The following is a 22,764-nucleotide window of genomic DNA, read 5'->3' on the forward strand; positions in this document are numbered from 1 at the left end:
TTCAGAATTGTCTGCCACAACTGTGGTAGAAGGTTTGATCTCCTGCGGGGGTCCTTTCATCCATTTCCGTACATAATTGCGAAGGTATTCCCTGATATCTGGCATTTTGTTGAACCTCGCCACGTCTTCTGGTTCGGGGACGGCGAGCAGAGGATCTGTGAAGTCAACTTCGGGATGGGCCAGGGAGAAGTACGCCATAAGCATCTCGCCATAGTAAAACGCCTGTACACCCGCCGTGTATTCAGCTTCTCCGAGAGCATCCTCATGGCTTTTGGCATCAGAAGCCATCGTTGCCTTTAAACTTTTAATCTCTTCATCCCGAAGAACTAAAGCCGCTGTGGCGGAAGCAAGATCCGCGTTTGCAGAGGCAATGGTGGAATTGGCATTCGCTATCTCTTTTTCTAACCTTTCAATGGTTGCCCTGTCCGCCACGTTCTGAAGAAGTCCATTTTCCAAAGTACGCAGACGGGCATACAGCTATAAAAGACAAAATGATTTAGTCCAAGGGCGAAAAAGAGGTGAAGGAATTATCATTATCTACATTCTTTTTGAACTCACCGAAAGAAGCTCCGATTTCCCCTTCTGGACATGAGTTGGCCCAGGGATTTGGTTATAGTTCCTTTGTACCTCTCCCACCTGACCCAAGGCCTCATCCAGATCATTCAGAAGGGATTCATTCTCAAAAGAACCTTGGGCCCCTAATTTGGCGGACCAGTATCCTCCAATATCGGGCTTCGCCATCTGCACAAACAGAGAAGAGCCATACATCACTTTAGAATCGGATGAGCAATAGAGGAAATCAAAAGATGGATTACCTGAACAATCTTCTCAGCAGATTTGGCGGATCGTATCGCGTCCGCCATAATCTTGGTACTACCCATAGTGTTGGGCCGCCTCTTCTTCAGTGGCGGATCAACAACTATCTCTGCAGGACGTTTGCCCGTATCGGCTTGAGGATTAGCCGCTTGACTTTTCTTGCACGCTTCATCTTCCAAAAGCTTCCTGCGCGTCTCTGCAAGAGCGTGATTGGCCTTAGATACACCCCTGCCAAAGAAGACATCAAGATAATCAAGACTTTTGAAGTAACGGAAAGGTACCTTGATCAAACTGAGTAATTTTCGAATAAATAAATTGATCCCCTTCTCGGTGAATCAATGGAATGTCACTCATCATGAAGGCTAAGGCATCTGCATAAGTCCATGCATCCGCCTTGATCTGCTTCATGAGATCCGCCACCTCTTCATCACTGCTTGTTAAGATCCGCATGTCACCCGCCATATGTAGCGGACGAGAATTCCAAACTGAAGGGAAACCTAACGGTTCATCCTCCTTTATCTTCACATAGAAGAAACTCTCATCCCAGCTATGAACGTTGGACATTTTGTCGTAAAAGGGCAAATAGACACCAAATTTGGCAAATGTGAGATAGGATTCTGACTTCCTCTTGGAAGGTTTATGAAAGGCCCTAAAAATACGGCCCGTATAAACAACGCCTAAATTTGAAGCGAGATAGCAGTCTAGGGCCATGTCGAGCCAGCCATTAGGATGTAGCTGACTGACGGCAATGTCAAAGTATGAGAGGATATCCGCCATCATCTTGGGAAGAGGAAGGCGAAACCTTCTCTCTACATGACTACAGAATACAGTAAAGAAGCCGTTAGGCGGATTGGAGGGGCGTTGATGAAAAGCAGCAAGTTGGGTTTCGTAATTTTTGATCCACGGAAAGCGATCCGCCAGATTCGCCAAATCCGCGGCATTCATACGGGATGGAGTGGACTCCGCTCGAGGATTCTTTTTCTTAGCAGGGAGGGAAGAAGTGGCCATGGAACCCAGAAACCGGTTACGAGCACCGGCCGGAACGGCACCGGAAACAGAAAAAAAGAAAGAGGGATTTCTGGTTGAACGAGTCTGGTAATGGTTACGCGTCGAGTTATTGAACTCAGCTAAACCAGAATTAATCGCACCTACAGAAGATTGGGAGTCCTCCGACGATGAAGTGGTCCAACTAAAATCTACTTCAATCTTAGGAGGAGGTGACGAGTTAAAAAGTTCAGAAGTCGACCCAGAAGACGAGGATGAACTTCTAAACATTCAAGATAAAAGGAAAGGGCACTTACATGGAAACGTAGAAGTTTGAAGAAGAGCTCTGGAAAACTTCTAGGAAAAGCTTCGAAGACGGAGAGAGATGAAGAAACGAAGAAGAAAGAGAAATTAGAAGGAGAAAAAGGTTTCTTTTGAACTTGCCTAGGACAGTGTGCCACCACACATGTCAACCATCAAATGGCGTTGAACAGAGCGCACATTAATGATGGAGCATATGACGGCGCGCGGAAGTCTAAAAGCCCTAAAGGACTTTAAAGGCATTTTAGGGGGGGCTTCTGATAACATCGAGATATTATCATGATGACCAAAAGAGATATCTGCCTTTAAATATGCCACGTAGCAAAGGAAGTCAGCTGGCGGATCTCCCTGGACTAGCTCTAGGAGATCCGCTGGCGGATCTCTAAGGCGAATCTCTCCATTCACCTTGGTAACGGATGGCCGCCGGCTCGGCCATAAAGGATCATTAAATGGATCATTAACTGTCTTACCCGTCAGGTTAAGAGTAACTTGTAACCGCCATTAAATGAGCATTAATGGGGACTTTCTAGTTACCTAGAGGTTACGAACTTCTCAACTATATATAGCCTACCATTCTAGGCTATCAAGGTACTCAGACTTTTCTATATTCTCTAAGCTTTGTCAATATAGTTTATTCTTCATATTCTCTACTGACTTTGGCATCGGAGTTTCCCCCGTCGAACCCAACGACGCCCCCCACAGGGACGAGCTCCGATCAGAAGTTTCTCCCTTGTTATCAAAATACAAACTCAATAAGTTAATTAACCACTTCGAACTTTAATTTATAGGGAACAAGGGGCAGAAACTATCCATAATAAGAGTAGTTCTAATGACCGAAGGTCCAGAAACCATCCATGTGAGGGATGGTTCCGACCGGGGAGGGGGGAACCTCCAAGCAACTCTTTGTCTCCTCCTAATTATATATTTTTAATTTTCATATATAAAAGATAAATAGTAGTTTTCTAATTAAACATCTAAATTTTTTATTTTTAATATGAAAAAGACAAACCTGAAAAGAAAATAGAATAAATACACTTCAAATTTATTTAGCCCAAATGGTTAATTTAGTATCACATTTAAATTTCGAAAAAAAAGCACTTTTAGAGAATATTCTTGGTTTAAAATATTATTTGTACTTTGACCTGACTTATAACAATCAATTATATTTAGTCATTAACATATATTAATCAATCACATTTAATTCAATTTAGACTGAAACTAGCATTTATCTGAACAAATCCATTAAATCGGGCATGAGATGATTGCTAATCGGATAGAGAAAACTTGATGTTTTCCAACATTATAGAAGCGGAGAAATAAGTTGTTTTCAATGTGAAATATTATACAAAAATTTGAGGCAACTTAAGCAGAATGATGAGATATCATACCAACAATGTTGCGATCAGATCAAATGTAATTGATTATTATATGTTACGATGTTTATATCACTAAATAATACGTTAGGAAAAAATACAAGAACTTTAATAGGCCAGAGGACCAATGTCATAAAATAATTATTTAACGGACAACAAAAACAATTTATATAGATAAATTATACTGATTACCCTTCAACTTTAGCCTTACTTTCTTTATGACTTCTCAACTTTAAAAATCGAGCATAAAAGTCTTTTAACTTTTAACCATTCCAATAACATATAATCCTCTCCTGTAGAAATTATGTAAAGGATATTTTAAATAATTATAATAATCGAAATTTTTCATTTAAAGTCATTTAAGTATTATTTATTTAGGATAAAAAACTTTAAAAGTTATGATTGAAAATTGAAGATTGGTTTTAAAACTTTAATTTTTAAATTTTTTCATTTTAATATTTTATTTTAATCAATATTCATGAAAGATAAAATTTAAGGGTTTTTATATCCGAATTTAAATTTTAGGGGTTATAAAGAAAGTAAAATAAAAGTTTAGGAGCCATATGTAACGTATACCAACTTATGCTAGCCCATTTCATGATAGGCCTAAATCAACTGTTCAACTAGCAACAAAAAGCCAAATGAGCCCATAAATGTAGCCCGCAACAAAAACAATATAACTATGTATTTTGGCCCATACAAAACTAAAAACTTAGAACCGTTTGATTTATCTGTTGTTTGCTGTTGGAAAAGTAGAGATTTGACAAAAAAAACTCATTTTTTATTTATAAAATAACAATAGTTTTCTAACAAAACATTTAAAACTCTTATTTATTTTTTTTAATATGAAACGGTAAATATAATGAAAAAATAGAGTAAATAAACAACCATTTAATAAAGTTCACGCAATTAATCCAATATAATTAGAAAATAATTACCAACATTAAATTAGAAATTGTTAAGATTGACTCCGATACTATTGAAGAGCAAGCTTGTAAGTTTGTAGAAAGATTTGATGCAATGATAATTTTATAATTTCTGGCAAATTTAAGGTCAGGGACGGATCCGAGAGGGGGTTGAGCACTCACTGGTTGTCAGAATACGCTAAAAATTCTATAAAAATTGTATACGATTTTTTAATTTTTTATGTAAAACCAAAAATATTAATTTAGCACCCACAAATCACTAGAGAAAGTGAATACTAGATCCGTCATTGTTTGAAATTTTGATTTTTAGCATTTTCGGACCCTAGATTCTTTGGAAACAGGCCAAGGATCGAAAGTCATCAGCGTTGTTCATGAACTACGTGCTTTTTTTGTGTGTGTCAAATTTCATCATTTAGGTCTTCAAAAGTACAATTTACTGTTTTGGCATTATAGTATTATCAGTAGTGTTTACATGGACTCTAATGATCACGGTGAATTTGGTCATTCACCGTTAGATGTAGGCTAATTAAAATTCTAAGGTGGAGATTCAAAACATCCTAAAGCTTAAATTTAATCAGCCTACATCTAACGGTGAATGACTAAATTCACATGGTCATCAGAGTCCATGTGAAAAAATAGCACTGATAGTATTATTTATCAACCAATTGGAACCTTATGTCAGAATTTTAATTTTGAGAATAACTTAATTTTATTTCCCCTTATATTACGCATACAAATCCTAACATATCACTTCTAATTAGGCATGTCCACGGGTCCGAGTACCCACTCGGTCCGCTCAGGCCCGTGTCGCTTGGACCGGGTTTGAATAATGAAAATTGATCGTAGGTCCAACCTGGTTCATGACTGTTAAAATCCGTCTATATTTTGGGCGGACTTGGGATGATAAAAAAGTAGCACGGGACAGCCCAGGCTGGCCCGTCTATTAATATTAATTATTAATTTATATATTAAATATTTAATTTTAAATATAAATTTTATTTTTTATAATTAAAATTTATGTATATATTTTTAGATGAGTTTATATGGGTTATGCTTGGGATTTGATTTTTAAACCTGAGCTCAGTCCGGTCCGAATCCGTCTAAGTTAATAGGGATTGGGCTAGGCTTAGACTAAGCATTTTTACATGAAAGCCCGGTAGATCCGGTCCAAGCCCGGTCCATGGACAAGTTAATAAAGCTTAATACATCATATATCCTTGTACTTATCCAAAAACTCAATTGTCTCTCATACTTTTAAAACGTTTAATTTATCTCCTGAACTTGTTCAAAGTGATCTATTAAACCTCTTAATTCCCGTGGCGGAATAACAAGGGATTTTGGAATTTTTTTAAAAATATATTCATTTTAAGCAAGTTTAGGGAGCTAATAGACCACTTTAAGAAAATTCAGGAAACTAATAAATACCTTTCAAAGAAACAATTGGTTATTTTAAAAAAGTTCATCGAATAAATAGAACTTTTTCAAATCGCACGGTATAGTTCATCGAATAAAGATGTTTTAAGCCTCTTAATAATGCTATTATTCATATATGTATTCCCATCATTGCCATCATCATCATACTCATCATTGTTGAGATATTTTTTTTCATATTATAAAAGAAGTCGACAGTGTGTTCACATAGATTTTGATGACTAAATAAATTTGTCCATTATTGAAAAAATCAAGAGCATTATGTCCATTATGTAACAATACTAGCAAGTTACATGTAAATATTAGCGTTTTAATCTAAATTTCATTCTTTAGATCTCATGATTTTAAAATATATTTACATATAATACATTATATATATATATATATATATATATATATATATATATATATATATATATATATATATATATATCTGAGTTACTTTCTTATCTTTTCCAACATGAGATTTAATTCATTATTACTCCTCTCGCTATCCTTTAAGTTTATTTAGGCCTTCCACCATGGACGTTATCTTGTCAAGACTGAGCCGCTACATATAATATATGTATAAAAGAGACTATTAAACTTGCCCAAACATATGGTTATTAACCACGTACAACTTTTACCGCAAAGCCTTTCTAGCCAATCCAACATACATTTTAGTATGATGGGTGAAAGAGTTTGGCCCCTGTTAAAATTCTCAGCTAGCCCCCTAGTTCAGCCAGTAACTGTTTTTAAATTTTTGGACCCTATAACTTTATCCAACATTTTGCCCTTAGTAACAACACTTATTAATGCATAGCAAAATATATGATTAAACCTATATATATATATATATATATATATATATATATATATATATATGTTATAGTTTTAATCATAATAGGAATATGATTACTTATCGAGATATCTATAAAGATAAGGCTTCGCAGAAGGATCCATCACAATCCTATTTTATGGGATCGAGAATCCCTTCTCGAGTAGGAGTTAGATTATTTAAAGAAGACAATTCATCGAATTGGAATATATAATTCAATATAGTTAGAAATATATTCAAACTTTTTAGAAAGAAAAAATTGAATTTAAGGTATTACAGGAATAATACACTCTATAATATGACGGTATACAAAACGGTTTTCATTAATCGGGTACTTCGTAAAATTTCTCGTTTGTTATTTATGACTTTTTTTTTTTTTTTGAATTAAGAAAAATAAAACAAAAGTTGGAATAAAAAACTTTTGTTTGCCAACCCCATTTGCTAGCCTCTAAATGTCACCACTTCTTCCATGTATGTAAGCACATATAATATAGGAATATTATTGGTCTCTATGTGTACGTATGATTGGTGTTGGGCCCCCAAAACAAAGACCCAATAATTAGGATCACATGGTGTTTAGGTTATTTATATATATATAATATGATATTAATCAAAAGATTGCTTGCAAATAAAGAGATTTCTTATATTATTTTATAGAGATGGATATGTTTGCACATGGACTAACATTAAGTTTCTTGTCCCATTTTGTTTACATAATTAAATATATTATATAATGCTAATCCACTATTTAAATTTTATATTTATATAATATGTATAATATATAGTCTTTTATTTCCATTTGAGTTATGGGTTTCAATTCGTGTAAGTGATTGGTCTTTATCAAATTTTATTCCTATTCCCTTATATGAAATAATCATATACAACTATATGGACAAATATTTGTATATATAACCCTTTGGTTTATCTGATGTTTGCTGTTGGAAAAATTAATTTTTTAAAATAACAGGATGTGTCTAACCAAACACCTAAAACTCTCCGTTTTAAAGTAAAAAGACAAACATGAGGAGAAAAAGGAGTAAGCAAACACCATCTTAATTAAAAGGCCTAATACATTACTAGCTTCCTGAACTTGTCCAAAATAGTAGATTGACTCCTTGAACCTTGCAAGCGTCTCACTAGCTCCCTAAATTTGCTTATTTCGTATCACCAGCTCCCTGAACTTGTCCATAAAAGTAAATTAGCTTCCTAAACTTTGCAAGTGTCTCACCAACTCCCTAAGCTTGCTTATTCTGCAACAACTAAATACAAAAACTATAAACCTAAATTCTAAAAATACATCTTCATCAATTCGAGAGGTAATTTTTTCACTTCTCATACCTTTCAACCTATTATAAGAGTTAGTGTTGCAGGTTTGAGATATTGAATGGATGAGGATCGAGAGTTAGTATTATGGTTTTTGTATTTAGTTGTTACAGAATAAGCAAGTTTGGGGAGTTGGTGAGACATTTACAAAGTTCAGGGAGCTAATCTACTTTTATGGACAAGTTTAGGGAGCTGATGATACAAAATAAGCAAGTTTAGGGAGCTGGTGAGACAATTGCAAAGTTCAAGGAGCCAATCTACTATTTCAGACAAGTTCAGGGAGCTGGTGATGTATTAGGCCTAATTAAAAAGAACAATGTGTTTGAGAAACACTTTAAGATGAGTAAACCATTCTCGATGAGCTTGTTTAAGCTCGTAAAAAGACTTTTGTAATAGACAAACATGATCAAAACGGTCTGGATCCATAAACTCTTAGGGTCCGTTTGGTATGCCGTAATGCAATGTAATGTAATCAAGGTCGTAATGTAATCAAAGTTGTAATGGAATGGAATGGAATGGAATGGAATAGTGATTCTATTACCATGTTTGGTTGACAATTATGATGTAATGTAATAACCATTACAATACTTATATTTTCTTAATTAAATGCAATCATAAAATGTTATTTACATAATTAAAATCAATGAAAAATGTGAAAAATCGAATTGAAATCAAATACAAAATTAGATTAACCGAAATCAATAAATTAGTATATAGTTCTTCGCTTTTTCATATTTTTTTTTACATTTTTCTCGTTTCTTTTAATTTCCATTTTCAACATTTTTCACCGTTTTTATATTTTCTCATTTGTCCGGTTTTTCATTTTTTTTTGCATTTTTTCGGTTTTTCGGTTTTTCGTTTATTTTTTATTTTTCTCGTTTTCAATTTTCATGTTTTTCTACTTCTCGCTTTTTTTTTTTACAAGAATGAGAAGTGAGATTTGAGAAATGAGAGGTTAGATGACAATGTAATGAGAATTCAAGTCATTTTTCTATGTAATGGGGATTACAAGATTTCTTTAACAAAATTTAACTCAATGTTTTCTCATTCAATTACAATGAAATTGTAACATGCAACCAAACATGGTAATGAGCCTTCAATGTAATGGTCATTCCATTACGAAGGTCATTACATCTTACCAAACGGCACCTTAGAGTTGTTTCATGTAGATGATCTCATTCAGATTTCCATATAAAAAAAATCATTGGATATATCTAATTGATTGATGTACTGGTTATGTGTCGTGTCGTAGCTAACCCAAACATAATATGAACAATTGTTTCTTCTACTACCAGACTGAATGTCTCCTTATAGTTTAAACCATATTGTTGAGTAAAACCATGAGTAACCAGATAAGCTTTGTACCATTTGACTGACCCATCAACTTTTTGTTTAATGCGAAAAAGCCATTTACAACTGATTATATTGTGTCTAGAAGGACGAGAGGAGGCCTATTTATAGTATGAATATTGACCAAGCTAATAAGAATAAGGTTTGAATGATCCGTATGTATTAACTCAAATCGGTGGATTCACAAGTCACAGAGGAGACCTATTTATAGGTATATAAGAAACTAACAAATTTAATCTCTAAGATAAAGATGAAATCAAGAAGATATAAAATCAAAATTTAAAATAATTTACAGTTAAATATTAATCTAAATTTTACAAGATAATTGTCACAACACATGATTACTATGAAGAATTTTCCTTTAACATCGGTATCCTTAATTACCCATAACGAGTAATCTTCTATTTCCATATCCATCCCAAACCTTTTATACATAGAGAGTTTTGATAGTTCCATTAGTGTTGACTAATGTTAGTATATCGATGAAACCTATATTCGTTGTCTTCCCTAGCCGAGCATGAGCAGCCACAAGTTTCTACTCAACAACTGGCTTACTATGGAGAACTTATTGCAGGCATCAAGGCATCAGATGTTCCAGACACTCCCATCAGGATTGCGCCATGTTCACATCTAATGGGGTGTTAGGAACACATGGTGCTCTTTTAACATCTCCACACCCTGCTACTATTTTCGTTATAGATTCTATCTTGATGCGAAATTTATTACATATTCCGTAACAAACTACTGACGTAAATATTTAGCGACAATTTTTTTTAGGGAGAATCTTAAGTTTTGAAATATATTTTTTTGAAATGATTATTTGTCTACCTATTTATTCATAAAAAAATAAAATAAAATTCACACCATTTTTTTTTTTGATAAAATACCACATATCATTTCATTAACTTAATAATACAAATACATCACGAAAGAAAGAGGAATAAAACCTCCATCCCATACAGGTAAAAATCCACAAAGGGAAGAAAAGACTACGAAGAGCAATACATAGACTACAAAGAGCAAATAAAATTCACACCATTAATTTAGTTTCTTTTTGTTTTTTTTCCTCTAGGGTAAATTAAGTTTCACCATCAAAAGATGCCCAATGGATGGACCCAAATTCATAAGAAGTAAAAGTATAAGGACCCACATTAAAGGACAATGTCCTAATATATTAATCAATGGCATAGATTTAGTCACCTCATAACTTTCACTTTGCTTTCAAATAAGTCCCAATTGCCTTTAGGGAACTCAATTGGAAGTTTCTTGGCTTTAGATAAAGTTTATTAACTCATGAGATAAAATGTCAATTTTATTACTAAATTACACTCATAGTCACTGAACTTTACTCATTTTCACTTTATCACCACTAAACTTCAAATGGTAACATAAAAAATCACTAAATTTCACATTTTCTAACATTAAGGTCACTAAACTTTAAATAACGCCTCGAATTAACCGTTAACAACCTCAAAATGGAAATGTTCGAGAATAAAAATTATTTAAAACGACATTTATCATGAAACCATATTTTTTTATTTTCCAAAATCAAAATTTATGGAGCTTTCTCTCTCTAAAAAATCATCTTCTCTCTTGTAAACAAACAACACTTAAATGACCTCAAAACGGAAAGTTTGAAGAATTAAAGTTGTTTAAAATATCATCAATTCTTAGAGTGTTTCATTTTGAGGTCGTCAACGGTCATGTTGAAGCATTGATTGAAATTTAGTGATCATAATATTAAAAAGTGTAAAATTAAGTGACTTTTATGTTATATTTTGAAGTTGAATGCTCGTACCATAAAAATGAGTAAAATTCAGTAGTCATATGAATGTAATTTACCCAATTTTATTACTAAAATTATTAGATAGTATAAAATAACGTAATTTTATTTCTAAAGTAGAAATTGTAGCTCAATTTTATTGCTAATTTTCATTGGAATTTAATTGGGAAAAAGATTAAAATTTATAATAAGGGTAAATAATTTATTAGTCCCTTTATTTTTACCTAACATACTGTTTAGTCCATTTATTTTGAAAAACAAGTTATAAGATTTCTATCATTTGTCATTATTAACCATATGGTCATTCTGTTTATTTTTTTTTAAATTTTTAACCATTATATTTGGCATAAACAGACATAAAATAACAAAGTAATATGCCATTTTTTATTCTACTACAGTTGTCCTTCAAGTTAAGATATGTTCGGTTAAAAATCTAAAAAAAAATAGACAAAATGATCAAAAAGTTAATATTGACAAAAGATAGAAACCTTAAAATGTGTTTTTCAAAATAGTTGAACTACATAGTGTGTTACGTAAAACGATGAGGACTAATAAATTATTTACCCTTATAATAATTAAGAATAAAATTGAGCTAATTAAGTTTTATAATGGAAGTGAAATTTAATAGTTTTGTATGATAAGGATAAAATTGAACTTCTTCAATAATTTTACGAGCAAATTTAAACTTTACCTCTTAATTAATTAGTACCTCAAGTTATATTAAGAACCTAATTATAGGGCTAAAATTAGTCATATAATACAAGTAGATGTCATTTTCTTGTCACATTGATTAATTTAATAGCCTATATATATGTCATCTTAATTACTTAATATTACATATATATGTCATTGCATATTAGCAGCAAATTTGGCAATAATTTTTTTTTATAAATAGAAATATATTATTGGAACCACGTTTTGCGACCGATTTGTAGTTGCAATATTTGCAACCTACAAGTTCGGAGTTACCAATTGAACTACAACTACAACCAGTAGATATATATTAAGTTTTTTATAAAACTTAAACTCGAAATCACCGCTAGTTCATAAATTTTTGTGTTATTTACTATCTTCAATAACTACGAATCACAAGCAATATCGAACTCTAATTAAAGAATTCGAACCGATTAATTAGATCTAATGACCAAAAAGAATAGCTAGATTTATGATTTATACATTAGTGAAAACGATAATTTTTTTAACACGAATTGAACTTAATTCGCATCTACATAGTTCAATTGCTGTTGTTAGCTATTTGTTGTTATTAGTCGATATCAATTGATTTTTATTGGAAAATAATTATTAGTAGCAGTTTCTTAAACATAATAAACATTTTATAGTTACTTTTGGAATAAAAATATATAAAAAAAGTTAATAAAAAAACAAAAAGGGTAAATTCAATTTTTTTATGTGGTTACATTTTTTTTTGTCAATTGTATGCTTGTTTTTTTTTTTCAAATGATGACCAGAGTTTTTTTTTTCCAACCGTGTGATAAACTGAAGTTTTTTGCTTTTCAAAAAAACAGTTATATTTTATGTTAACAATATTAAAATGACCGTTAACGACTTTAAAATTGAAAAATCCAAAGGCTTGATGATATAATAAGCAACTTTAATTCTTCAATTTTTTAATTTTTAGGTAATTTAGTTATTGTTTGGTGACGAGAGAGAAAACAAATGTTTAGAAACAGAGAGCTTCGAAAATAATGATTTTGAAAAATAAAAAATTTATTTCAGAGTAAATTTGATATTAAATAACTTTAATTCTTGAAATTTTCCAAGACCGTTGATGGTCATTTTTATTACATCAAACTAAAAAATCCTCGTATTTAGTAAAAGTGAAAAGCACAGTCCCTATTTAAAAAAAATAGATATGGTTGGATAAAAAAAATGTAACCACATATTTTTTTTTTTTTTAAATTTACCCTGCAAAAAATTCAACAACATTTGGATGTAATAATATGGATAAGATGACAACTATAATTTGATGTCTTGAAGGACATGACTTAAAGGGTAATTATAAAAAAAGTGAAGACATTGATAGACATCCATTTAATAATAATGGTCCCTCTTCGAATTTTGCACTACATAAAAAGCACAAATTTCAAATTTTCATTTTTTTTCTTACATATATTATTAAAAATAAATAATTTATTAGTCCATGTATTTTTACTTCACACTGTTCTGTTTTCGTGTTTTAATAATATATTATTTAATCTTTAACTTTTGTTATTTAACAATTTAGTTATTTATAGACGACCTAAACTGTTTAATAATGAAAATATTTGAGAGACTAAGTTGCTGAATAAAATAAAAGTTAAGGACTAAATTGTTTTGAATAAAATAAAAATCAAGAACTAAAAAATGTATTTATTAAAATACAAGAACTAAACAGTGTGTTAGATAAAAATATATTATTGAACTTTTTGTTATTGAAATTATTACACCTATTATTTGTTAGAGAGAAAATTTTGTTTGGTTTCATATTATTTGTCCATCGCTTTAGCGTTTCAGTGTATTTTTTTATTTTACCCTTGTAATCGAGCCGAGTTTTAGCCTGCTCAGGCTCAGTTTATCAAAAAATTGACGATCTCGAGTTCAAACTCAACATTCTGTTAATGAGCAGCTCATAAGTTGTTCGTAAGTTTGTTAATGAGTCTGTTCGTGAGCTTTGCTCGCAAGCAGCTCATTCATTCAGTTTATAAACTTCCTCGCAAACAACTCATTAATTATGTTAATTAATTATTGATTTGAAATTTATTTAACACAAAACTATATAGTTTTGAAATCTACAAAACTAAAGTTTACACAAAAATATGGTATTTTACATTTCCCCATTTATAGAAATATTATTATTAAAATAATAATCGAACAAAGCATACTCACGAGCATGTTATTGAACATTATATCTAGCTTGCTCATGAACTTATAATCGAGCATGCTCGCGAACTTTCGAACCGAATTTCGCCGTGCTCAAGCTCAACTCATTTACAAATCGAGCTTTTATCGAGCCGAACAGGGCCGGTCTTGACAATTTAGGGGCCTTAGGTAAAATAATCAATAAGGGGTAATTTAATATAAAATTTACTAATTAAAGTGTAAATGTTGGACAAACCTTTTAATTTTTTTTTATCAATGAGCTTTCAGAAAAAATTAGGCTGTAGAATTTTTTTCTTCTTTGTAAGCAAAGAAATAGACCACATTGGGTTGATTAATTACAAATTTGGTCAAATAGCCATCATGTATGATTTTATCATTATCTATATAAAAAAAATTAACTTTCACATATACATATAACACTAAAATAATTTTTTTGGGCTCCCTCCAGCCATGGGCCCTAGGACGGTGCATCCTGGATTTAGGTCCAGGGCCGGCTCTGGAGCCGAATACCGAGCCACTCATGAGCGACTCGACTTATTTATAATCCTACTATTAATGAGTTTAGCATTAATTTTTGTTTTTCATTTTAAATTTTCAATTTATGAAGACCGGTGTAGTTTAATAAATGTTATAGAAAATGAGAATTATTAATAAAGAGAGAGATGGTAATTTAGTTTATTTCTATAAATTTTAATGGAAATCAATCATTTCCTTACTATGTATTAGGTAGTCAAATGTCCCATTGTAGGATTTCAAAACGGAGAAGAAGATAATTACTATCTTACCTATGTTTATGCATCAATGATCGAATCAAACAAGTCTTAAATATATGGGTAATTAATTTATTAGTTCCTATATTTTGATAAAACATACTGTTTAGTCCCTGTATTTTCAAAAACACATAGTAAGGTCTCTAACATTTTTCTCAATGAACTGTTTAGTCCTTCCGTCTGTTTGTTAGATTTTTTACCATTTATGACTTCGGAAATGACTAAATTACCCTTTACTATTTACCTTCAAACTTCAGCAGAGGAAATCCAATTTAGAAGAATAAGCTATTTGTATGGAGAACAAGAAAAAGAACAGACCAAATGCTTACGAATTTGAACGATTAAGAAGAAAATCAAGAAGAAGAACACTCAAAGTTGATTTCAGATGCATTAGAGTTTAAAGGAAAGGAAAATAAAGGAAAAGAAGAACGCAAATCCAAATTGATTAACAAAATCTTCATGAGAGTCTAACAACATGGACTAAATAGTTCACCGAGAAAAACGTTAGGGACTAAACAGTTCACCGAGAAAAACGTTAGGGATTTTACCATGTGTTTTTTAAAATACAGGGACTAAACAGTGTATTTTATCAAAATATAGGAACTAATAAATTAATCACCCTAAATATTAATCAAATACTTAGGTGTGAATTATAATTTCTCCTAAGAATTAGTAATATGTTGTATCTTATTACATATTAGTAATATCTTGGATAAAGGATGTATTTGAGCCTAAATTTGGATTACATAAATAATTAGTCCAATATGAATTTAATTACTAGTTTAATTTTTAATTTGATATTTTGGTTAAATCAGTTGAAAAAAATTCTACATACCAACAGATTATTGGTGTATTTTTTATTTTAACATGTTTTTTTAATTGTTTTAACAAAAAAATAATGGCCTGATACATCTATTGACACCTGTACTTAGCCCAATATTTCAATAACCCCTGAACTTTTAAAAATTCCACATAAGTACCTATACTTATCCAATTGCATTCAATAATCCCCACTTCTCAATACAATTTATTGAATACAAAAAATGAGAGTACACTCCATCACATAAAAAAAGATGCTAAATAGACAAATAATTAGAAACTTCTAAAATTTTACGGGACAGTCTAAGTTTTGGGTTATTGAATACAATTGGATAAAATTAAGAGTCTATTAAATACAATTAGACAAGAATAAGAGGTTATTATTGAATGCATATAAAGAAGAATATATGGCTACTGAATTTAATTGGACAAAAATAGAAAATAAATTAGAACTTTTAAAAGTTTAGGGATGTAGTTGAAATTTTGAGCCAATAGTCAATATCTTGAAAGCCATGTTTTCAGTTTTGAAAGGTAAAGCTGTACGTACTAGAGACAGAATAGAAGAAAAGCTACAACCTTTTAATTAACATAATATAATAGAATTTTTTTAAAATTTTATTTAAGGTAAATAATTTATTTTTATATTTTTATCTAACATATATAATTTAGTACTAGTATTTAATAATATATTATAAATTTTTTAAGTCATTGTTATATTCAACATTCAACATTTTATTAGTTTCTCGAATATTTGAATGATTAATTAGTTTAGCCTCTGTATATAAGATAGTAAGCTGTTTATTCAAATAAAAGTTAACGATCTTATATAGTGTATCACTAAAATATAAGAATTAAACAACGTATTAAATAAAAATGTAAAGACTAATAATATTTTTATCCTTTTATTTATGTTATTTGATGTCTTCTAACAGTAAATTATATTCCAAATTACAGGAATTCATATAAGGAGCTCAGTTCTTAAAACATTCTTTTTAAGATTGTGCCCTGTGGCACTATATGTGACTTTCCGTTACATAGGAGTATTTTAAAGACTCGATCCTATATATATATATTCCTCTTGATAGGGGTGGCTCTAGTGGCCGGGAGACCCCTCCCTCGGACCCCATTGTCTCGGCCCCTGCTTTAGATTATGAGAAATAAGAGAACTAAATAAGTGAATTGAACTGTAACACGTAACCTTAAATAGTATTCGGAAATTTTACTGTTTAGCATCTGTTTGGTTCTTATCTTTTTGTTATCTACTTCAAACAGTAATTATAAAGCATCTGGTTAGAATTGAGAAGTAATACTGATATCTTGACGGGAATATCTTTCGGCTACGATCAACAATAAAAACTGGCCATTAAATATGTTTGAAGAGAAATATGGATTCACTTTTTTAATGTTCACATTATCTGATTGTTCATAAATATTACCATTAAGCCCAAGAAATCAATTAAACCAAATGTTAGTTGTTACTTGTTAGGATTTGAACAATCAACTATTTAGTCTAAGAATCCGTTTGTTTTACATACTGTTTGCTGTTAGAAAAAGCTGTTTTTTTTTTTAAAAAGTAGAGATTCTCTGCTTTTGTAAAATACCACTTTTCAGATGTAAAAGGTAAATATGAGGTAACTAACCAAATACCTAAAACCCTCGCTTTTGAAGTGAAAAGACAAACATGAAGATGAAAATGAGCAACTAAACACCCCCTAAAAGTCTTTCATACCATGTCAAAAGATCATTTGAATAAAAAGTTTAGGTTAGAAATTCTGAGAAATAGTGATACTGTCGGAGATTATAATAAAAACTATGTTGAAGAATGATTGCAATCAAACTAAGAGCATCTTCAATGGATTATACTACTAACCATTCAATACTCATGACACATCATCAATGTATGACTAATTTCATTCTACTGAACTATACATTCCAATGGATTATACTATAACCACTCAATAATATGACCTATTAATTAATTTAATAATATATTATATAACTTTTTAATAAAAAAATAAAAAAATAAAAAAATATTAAACTCAAAAGTTGTCAAGGCAGCTGTCTTTGACAACCTTTGAGACCTTCATACCACTTGGTATGTACCAAGCAGTGTGAAGGTTTAGGAGAGTTATTAAACTCTTCTCAATGGTATCATTCTCCAGTGGAGGAGTTTTTGTTTAACCTCCATTGAACATGCTCTAATGAATAACAACATAACAACAGAATGTTGTTGCACAACAAGATGCAATAAAATGATCATTGAATGATTAAAGTTTAGATCATTGAACTTGTTTTAAGAAGGTCAACATGCCAGCTGGATAGTTAACATTGTCGACGAGGAAGATTGTTGATTTTGGAGGCAATTCTGTTATGAGATTTAACTACCATTTTCTTATAATTTGTAGTATATAATGATATAAACATAGCGAGGATTCCCCGTCTCCATTAGAGATCCATCCCGACGGGGATATGAAATCCCCGATTAGAATCCTTGTAGGCGGGGATAAGAATTGTTTTGTCCTTGATAAGCAGGGACCAGACGAGGTTAGGGATATGTATCCATGTCCCATGTGATCCCCGTATCCACCCCCGAGATGGCCCCATGGGCATCCTCACGAATTTCCCCACTAATTGCCCATTTAATGTTTATTTATTTATTTATTTATTTATTTTTGTGATTCTATTTAGAGTTATTGGGTTAGATTAATTTTATTTTTTCTTTCTATCACTCAACTCAAATTTAATCTTATTTGTTATAGTTATACTGTGTCAAATGTCAAGGAAGATGGAGAAAAAATAACATAATGAAATGGGATCCCTGCAGAGCAGGGATAATGACAAAACAGTTCCAGTTTAGATTTTGAGGACAAGAAATTCCTAATATGTCGAGGAGCGGGGATGGGAATGAAATCCATGTCCCGCCCCATCCGTTTACATCTCTAGTAGTATAAATAAGACTAGACAATTTTGATTTTACCCACTCTTATATTATGTAAATTAATAACGCAATATTTTTCGTCTTCCCTCTAGGCCAAATATTCTTCTGCCTCAAGTTCTCTTAAATTATTATTGGACTTTAACTATCAGTTTAACCTTTTGATTCAAATGGTTTAATGACATGATATCAGAGCCTCTCAAATTAAGTGGTTGAAGGTTAGAATCCTGAGATGGACGCCTATATTGTATGTGCTTCAAACTTAATAGGCATTCGCTTGTAGAAATATGATGAGATTATAATAAAAGCTATTATTTGACTTTTGACGATTAGCTTCATTTTATAACAAGTACGTCTTTACATAAAATCCCACTCAATATGAAACATTATCCTTATTATTCAATATGAGACACTTACACACACTCTAGCCTTCTTAAACACGCTCTAGCCTTCTTATAACACTAGCCAATGTGAAGTGCTTGACACACCTTCTCATGTTGAGTGCTTGATATTTTCAATGTGAAATTTATAAAATTGAATGTCCTGTGAATAATTCAACTCGGCAACTCAAGTGACCCTAATACCATGTTATTTTTCTTAATAACACCCAAAAAAACATTTTTAAAAGAGAAGATTTTTGCGCATTTATAATTGATGATATAGCTAACCAATATGAGATACTTAGCAAACCGAACATAAAATATCAATGTAATAAATAAAAAAAGCTCAAAAGTTTAATTTTGGTATGAGACAACATTTACAAAATCAAAAGAACATCCTATAGCACACTCCCTTATACAAAGAAAACATCTTTTTTTTTTTTTACCCTTGCCCCAAAAAAAAAAACCTTCTATAATTGAATTAATTAGACTGTGCATAGGTTAATTAAACCCAATTTAAAGGAATTAATGGTAAAAAATGGCCCTCAAATTAGAGATCAAACTCAAATTAAAATTTTGATATCAATTCAATTTTCAAATCGAATTTTTTTAATAAATTGATCCAAATTTTATAACTTTTTTAGTATTATAACTCAGGTTAAACTTTCAGAATGGACATTTTAAAGGAATTATTTCCAACATGGTAATAGTTGGGAAATAATTCTCTTGAAAGAACGATTTTTAACTTTATGATTAAAAATAGCCTCATTACAGTGGTGAGCCTACTGTAATGGTACATAAGAAAAGCAATTCTGCTTTTATCTTTTTGTACCATCACGGCGTGCCGCCGCTACAATGCAGTTACTTTTAATTCATGGAGAATTATTTCCGAATCGTTACCGAATTGGGAATAATTCCTTAAATGCCCATTCTGGAGTTTAACTCTTAAAACTGGTTATATTTGGAAGTCAATTTGTGAAAATTTATCAATTTAAAAGCTGAATTGATACCTAAACTTCAGTTTCGGACTAAATTTCAGTTTCGGACTAAATTGACCGTAGCCACCAAATTGAGGGACCATTTTAACCCTTAATTTGAATTTAAAGTGTTTGACCAAAAGCCACAGCAAGTCTCTGCAAATCTTTGGTATAAAGATCTGACGGCTGAGAAGCTCCTTGATGATGATGATGATGATTATGGAGCCAATTATGACCGTTAGATCCTTCTGTGATGAAATGTGTTTCTGGTTTAACTTCATTATACACCGGTTGATTTTGTCCGATCAGAAAAGGTGTAGTAAGATATTCCGACCATTTAATATCTTCCGGCTCATTTTCCAGCTGCCGGAGATGACTTTCTTCGCCGGAATTTCCACATTCCGTTAACCCCCAATTGAAAGAATTGCTATCAAAATAGTTACTGCTACTGTTTTGCATACTCGCCGGAATTTCCACATCGGAGGGAAGACTTACCGACGGCTTAACCCGAATCGGAGTTTGAAACAATGGCGCTGAAATTGAGGCCGGAAGATTGAACATATCAGATGAGGTTGTCTGATTAAAACAGATTGAGTTATTTGGCCGGAAATTCAACTTCTGGAAAGGAAAATAGCCACTCAGATTATGCTCCGACGGCCGGCAACTGGTGGTGGTTTCGTGGGTGGTGGTGCTGGTGGTTGCAGTAAACCTGTCCAGGAAGAATTCTTGAGTCGGCGGCGTTAAGTTTGTGGTGGTGTTATCGTTTCTTGAATTTCCGGCAGCAGCTTCAGTGAGAATGTCATTGTTATGAGGTTGTTTCTGATCATCGGATTTCTGATCGGTTTCAATTTCCGATAGAGGTTTATGAGTGTTGGGATCAATTCCTCTTTGTCTTAGCTTCTTCTTGATGCAAGAATTCCATAGATTCTTTATCTCATTATCAGTTCTTCCCGGTAACTGTGCCGCAATCTGTGACCATCTGAACCGGAAAATCAAGAAAATTGTAAAAACACACGTTTCTGTCAAGAAACCATTTAACCCGAAAGCTTAAACTGATAATGCAAATGTCGATCGAGGTTAAGAGACTGGTACCATATAAAAACACAATCGGAAAATCAAGAAAACGATAAATATATAATGCTATTGAGAAACCATTAGACCCGGAATCATATAGTCGATAGCTAAAATCCAATAACAATTTTATGATATTTGACACACGCCAAGCTTCCGATGCTTGAAGCATGTACCATATACATAGAGACGAATCTAGAATTCACTGACATGTGTTTAGAATGCTCTAGTACGTGCTCAGTTGATAACTTTTGAGTGCTTTTATAGAAAAACTAAAACTTCTTACTTATTTCCATTGAGTTTTTCAAGGATAAGTGAGTGCTCGAGCTTTCGTCTGCCTCTCTTTCAATCCGTTCTAGATATATACGCATCCTTCATACATAAACTTCTATGTCAAATAACTATTTAACCTAAAAGTAGATAGTGCCGCGATTCTAATACTGTCAACGCGACTTCAATACCATATCAAAAAATGATTTAATTCAAAAATTTAACCCAACCGAATAGTTAAAATCAAAAAATAGTTTTATAATATTCGACACAATAAATTTTCCATACTTCTTTATTATCATATCAAAATACTATCCAACTCAAAAACCATGAACAATGTAAAACGTTTTGATGGTACCATGGAAAGAAACTTTGTAAACCCAAAAATTTGTAAGAGATTCTTTGATACTACGTCAAGGAACCTTTTAAATAAAAAATTGTCAACACGACTTTCGTAAGTTACAAAGATATGGAAACTGATACAGAAATGGAGATAGAAATAAACATAAGAATTATTATTTTAAAACATAATTCATAAACAGAAATGGACATGGATACTGATACGAAACGCAGAAACGCTACTAAAGAGAAGTATCGTGGAATAGAAGAACCGATTCAACCCCAAAATTTATGTTAAATTCTGATTATCATTTTATGATTAGATTTCTATACCTGTTACCAAGAACAGAATGAAGTTCAATAATCAAATTCTCTTCTTGCTGTGAAAATGCTCCTCTTTTCAAATCAGGCCTCAAGTAATTAATCCATCTCAACCTACAACTCTTCCCACATCTTTGCAACCCTGAACATAAAAACACAAAATTTTACAAAATCAAAACATGGGTATTAAATAAAATCCAAAACCCAGAAAGAAAGTCACATCTTTAAACTACATTAATAAAAAAATTAAGTAAAATTAATGATCATCATCATCATCATCACCTGCAAGTTTAGGGACAGAACTCCAACATCCATGGCCATGTTTTGTAATATAATTAAGAAGCTTCTCATCTTCTTCTGGTGACCACAGACCTTTCCTTAGCTTCTGTTTGTAGCAGCAAGAATGCCTCCCCATGGGGTTAGAGAGAGAAAGTTTCTAGAGAGAGAAAGTGGCTAGAGAGAGAAAGAGAGAGAGAGAGTGATTGTGATTAAGGATTTTCTGAGAGAAAATGAAGTGGCAGAATGGTGGGGGATATCAAATTAATAGGAAGGAAAAGAAATAACAAAAGAATGAGAAAATTAAAAAATTAAATAAATAAAGAAAGGAACTCTTTTTCTTTGAGGAGAAAAGTCATTTTCAAGAGGGTGATTGAAGATTGTGGATTCAAAGATTTATACACATGATGATTTCTTTTGTGTTATCTTATAGGGAGTATTTTGATATTTTGTATTATATTTACAGGGAGTATTTTGATATTTTGTATTTCAGTGATTGAATTATATTTCGTTTTTTTCATATTTGAAATCGGTGTTTTAAACATGTGTGTGGGGATTTTTTTACACTCTTGAATTACATTTGTTTATGTTTTTAAGAAACA

At 31.7% G+C, this 22,764-nt stretch overlaps 1 protein-coding gene across 1 annotated transcript; it reads right to left on the reverse strand.

Moving 5' to 3' along the window:
- Positions 1-19,236: 19,236 nt before the first annotated feature.
- LOC136206835 (transcription factor MYB61-like) lies at positions 19,237-22,433 on the reverse strand. The gene is made up of 3 exons (XM_065998020.1): positions 22,169-22,433; positions 21,899-22,028; positions 19,237-20,864 (listed from the first exon to the last, which is right to left on the reverse strand). The coding sequence occupies exons 1-3, from the start codon at positions 22,299-22,301 to the stop codon at positions 20,009-20,011; spliced, it is 1,119 nt and encodes a 372-aa protein (XP_065854092.1). The 5' UTR covers positions 22,302-22,433; the 3' UTR covers positions 19,237-20,008.
- Between the last annotated feature and the right edge of the window lie 331 nt (positions 22,434-22,764).

Source organism: Euphorbia lathyris, chromosome 9 (genome assembly GCF_963576675.1).
Source record: "Euphorbia lathyris chromosome 9, ddEupLath1.1, whole genome shotgun sequence".
Lineage (NCBI taxonomy): Eukaryota > Viridiplantae > Streptophyta > Magnoliopsida > Malpighiales > Euphorbiaceae > Euphorbia > Euphorbia lathyris.